This window comes from Gymnogyps californianus, unplaced genomic scaffold, assembly GCF_018139145.2.
Source record: "Gymnogyps californianus isolate 813 unplaced genomic scaffold, ASM1813914v2 HiC_scaffold_38, whole genome shotgun sequence".
Lineage (NCBI taxonomy): Eukaryota > Metazoa > Chordata > Aves > Accipitriformes > Cathartidae > Gymnogyps > Gymnogyps californianus.
In genome coordinates, this window is record NW_026114268.1 from 492,203 (window position 1) to 496,170 (window position 3,968).

General features: G+C 55.8%; 1 protein-coding gene across 1 annotated transcript; it reads right to left on the bottom strand.

Moving 5' to 3' along the window:
* Positions 1-1,546: 1,546 nt before the first annotated feature.
* LOC127028667 (olfactory receptor 14J1-like) lies at positions 1,547-2,491 on the bottom strand. Its single transcript, XM_050914377.1, has one exon. It carries the CDS (start codon positions 2,480-2,482, stop codon positions 1,547-1,549), a length of 936 nt encoding a protein of 311 aa, XP_050770334.1. The 5' UTR covers positions 2,483-2,491.
* Between the last annotated feature and the right edge of the window lie 1,477 nt (positions 2,492-3,968).

Genomic DNA, 3,968 nt, shown 5'->3' on the forward strand with positions numbered 1-3,968 from the left:
CTTACTGAAGTATGATAGGTGTTTATTCCAGATAGAGCAGTACAGAGCTTGAGATACGGCTGTTATAAAATTTTCTGTAAGCAACATCTGATTCGGACCTCCCCTGCAGCAAGATTTTAGACATTGTTTCTGTTTTCTTAGTGCTACTAGAAAAGAGTGACAGATACATTTCAGTGCCATGAAGGGAATCTTCATAGCACTGGGGGGGTGGGGTGGGGGGTGTATAAAACCTGATATTTCCCAATTTGTTTTGATGTGTGAAAGTCCTATGGTTTAGTTTGAACCTATGAATTGGTTCAGTCCCTCTTGGTGGTCTGCCCTCTCCTTTCCAGAAGAGCCCCCGGGCAGCCTGTGCCGCCCCCACCCGCCAGTCCCAGTGACACAGGAGCTGCCCCAAGCCGGTGAACACAACAACCTGTTTCTCCTCCTTCTTGCCTTACTTGTGACACACGCGTGGTGCTCCACTCTTCCCAGGGAAATCCCTGCTCCACAGAGAGCCTTTCCCCAGGGGCGTGTGTCCAGGCTGGCCTGGCCAGTTGGTCCTGGCTCCCTCCCCTGAGCTCCCCACAGGGCCCTGAGCTGGTGGTGCTGCTCTGCAGAGCAAGCAGGCTCTGGTGCCCTGGGACCACGGGGTGACTACATACCGGCCATACTGCTCTGGGAGTGAAGCACATCTAGCCAGACCAGCATCACTACCCCTCACAGATGTCTCCCATGGGTCTGTGGCTATGACACTCAGAGAAATCACGGGGCGTTTCAACTGGTTCAGGATGTGTTCAGGTGTGTCACTGGATCCAGCCCATGGCCTCTCATTGAAGATGAGGTGAATCGCTCTCACGGCTGCCTTCCTCATGCCTGCTGTGTCTCCGCTGCCCCTCTGGCATTGCAGAGCCCCCATTAGGCTGCGCATCCTTCACTTTAGCCCTTTCCCTTTGGGTGACTCCACTTGTTGGGGAAGTTTTCTAAACCTCCATTCCCTTTCCACCCCGAGGCACCTAGTGACCCAGAGATGCCCTGTGCTCTCCTGGGGGGTTCAGATCCCCTTTCAGAAGGTCGGGCATCTTTGACCAGCCCTGTCATATGTGAGAGAGCCTCAAGCAGGTGCCTTTTCACTGCTCAGCATCTCCAATGCCATTGGGCACCCGGTAAAGTGAAGGAGCAGCCCAGCCCTCGTTCCTTTACACATCGACCCATGTCCTTGTCCCGCTAAGCCAATGCCGCACCCAAGCACAACAGCAGGGCCTTTTAGCCTGCAATTCCCTCAGCGTAGCCTGCACTCCAGGTCGGAAAGAAGAGCCCAAGCTTCACACGCTGCACTGAGGAAATCCCCTTTTTTTACAGACATGCCACAAAGGAGGCCAGCATTAGCATCGTGATAGACTCATTTACAGAAGGCCTTTGGGCCAGACAGCCTGGGTTCATCCTCCTGAGAAGCAGGATGAAAGCAAACATTTCTGAAGAAACACGATTCTAAGCAGTACAATGCCCAAAGGACACAAGTTGCCTGAGATAATTCGGAGAAACCTTGTGAAGAGAGATGGGCAGCTTATTGCTGCTGAAATACTACCTCTAGAATGAGGTTCTTCAGGGCATTCTGGAGTTCCTTGTTCCTCATGCTGTAGAGGAGGGGGTTCACTGCTGGAGGCACCACCGCGTACAGGACCGCCACCAGCATATCCAAGGATGGGGAGGAGATGGTGGGGGGCTTCAGGTTGGCAAAGATGGCAGTGCTGATAAACAGGGAGACCACGGCCAGGTGAGGGAGGCACGTGGAAAAGGCTTTGTGCCGTCCCTGCTCAGAGGGGATCCTCAGCACGGCCCTGAAGATCTGCACATGGGACAGCACAATGAACACAAAACACCCAAATACTAAACAAAGGCTAAAAGCAAGAAGCCCAGCTTCCCTGAGGGAGGAGTCTGAGCAGGAGAGCTTGAGGATCTGGGGGATTTCACAGAAGAACTGGTTCACAGCATTGCCTTGGCAGAGTGGTATGGAAAATGTACTGGCAGTGTGCAGGACAGCACTGAGAAACCCACTGCCCCAGGCAGCTGCTGCCATGTGGACACAAGCTCTGCTGCCCAGGAGGGTCCCGTAGTGCAGGGGTTTGCAGATGGCAACATAGCGGTCGTAGGCCATGATGGTGAGAAGAGAAAACTCTGCTCCAACCAAGAAGAAAAACAGAAAGACCTGGGCAGCACATCCCAAGTACGAGATAGCCCTGGTGTCCCACAAGGAATTGGTCATGGCTTTGGGGACAGTAGTGGAGATGGAGCCCAGGTCAAGGAGGGAGAGGTTGAGGAGGAAGAAGTACATGGGGGTGTGGAGGCGCTGGTCGCAGGCTACAGCGGTGATGATGAGGCCGTTGCCCAGGAGGGCAGCCAGGTAGATGCCCAGGAAGAGCCAGAAGTGCAAGAGCTGCAGCTCCCGCGTGTCTGCGAACGCCAGGAGGAGGAACTGGGTGATGGAGCTGCCGTTGGACATCTGCTGCCTCTGGGTTTGCTTATCTGTTGAGAAGGAAAAGGCAGTACTGAGTTAGGGCAGCCTTCTCCGAGCAAAACATAGCGCATGTCTCATAGCAGCCCCACACTCAGACTCTCTCTTTTCAGCAAGACCTCTCTGCAGCTCCCTCACTTGAGCTCCGGGTTTTGCTGGCTGAGGGGGCCATTGGGAGCAGGGACTCTGGAATGGGCTCCTCAGGAGTCCTTCCTGCTGTGCAGAGAGAGGGAACGAGGAACGCAGGCTGATCTCAACTTAAATGCACTCGTGATACATCACAGAGCTTTTTGGCATGGCTGTTCGCAATTTGCCCAACTGCAGAACAGAGCCGAGGGGATTTGGTTTTGTTTCTTTTGTTCTAGTTGCACCTGCCACATTTAGGAGTGGGTTTGGATGGCTGAAATCCCTGACCTTTCTCATGCACTCCAAGTGAAATCTCGTGGCTCCTGAGAGGCAAAGGGACTGTCCCTTAGTGCAGAGTGAGGAGAGCTGCCCTGCCCAGCAGTCCCGTTCTCAGCTGCCCTGTGCTGGCAGCTTGGAGCTGGAGGATGATCACACTCAGGTGCTCCCCTAAAAAGAAACCGGACACTGCCGAGAGCAGAGGAATCCAGGTTCAAAGAGCAGATGGACAGACTCCTCGCCTTTTCTCCTCTCTCCCCTCCCAGACTGAGACACAGAGGGATCATTGCAGCTGCCCACCTACAGCTGCCCAGCAGCATTTCCAGGGCCTTAGCACCCAGGTGTCTTCTCCATGGGGATCCTAGGGAGCACAGAGATACGAGGGGAGAGCTGTGCCCTTCTGGAGGGCACCCTGCAGCCCCGCAGGACACCCCAGGGACAGAGCTCAATGTCCTGAAGTTGCCTGCAGGAGACTTGGGCACTTTGCTCCCAGGGACACACCTGCATAGCAGGACCCAAAGGGTGGGCGTCTGAACAGGAGCTGAACCTGCCACCCCCAACGCCCCCTCCCCACTCTTTCTGGCAGTAGCTCCCTCTCACTCCCTGCCCACGTCTCTGCTGCCAGGAGCCGTCTCCCTGTCCCCAGCACAACTCCCTGTCACTGCTCACAAACCCCATCCCACTTGCTGTGCGCTCACCTCTGCCCTGCCAACACCTCCCAGGGGCAGGGCACTGCCCAGGGGCATCTCTGCGTGTGCAAGGGCTGAAGACCAGATCACAGAAAACCTGAGGTGGCAGGAAGGGGGAAGTTGTTGCTGAGTTGATGTGCTTCTGGAGGAGTCCACTTTGAAATGTGATGAGGGAGAGCTGAAGCGGTGAGAAGCCCTGACACAGGCAGCACTCTCCTGAGAGCAGAAACCCCTTGCCCTGCCCTGCCCTGCTCATCCCTGCCCTACCATGCTGGGGGTCGCTCCTTCCACCCACACCTTCTCCCTGCAGAGCCGTGGGGAGCTCCCTGCGCAGGCTGGGAGCTGCCCGTGGCAGGCGGCAGAGTCCCTGCCATGGCACACAG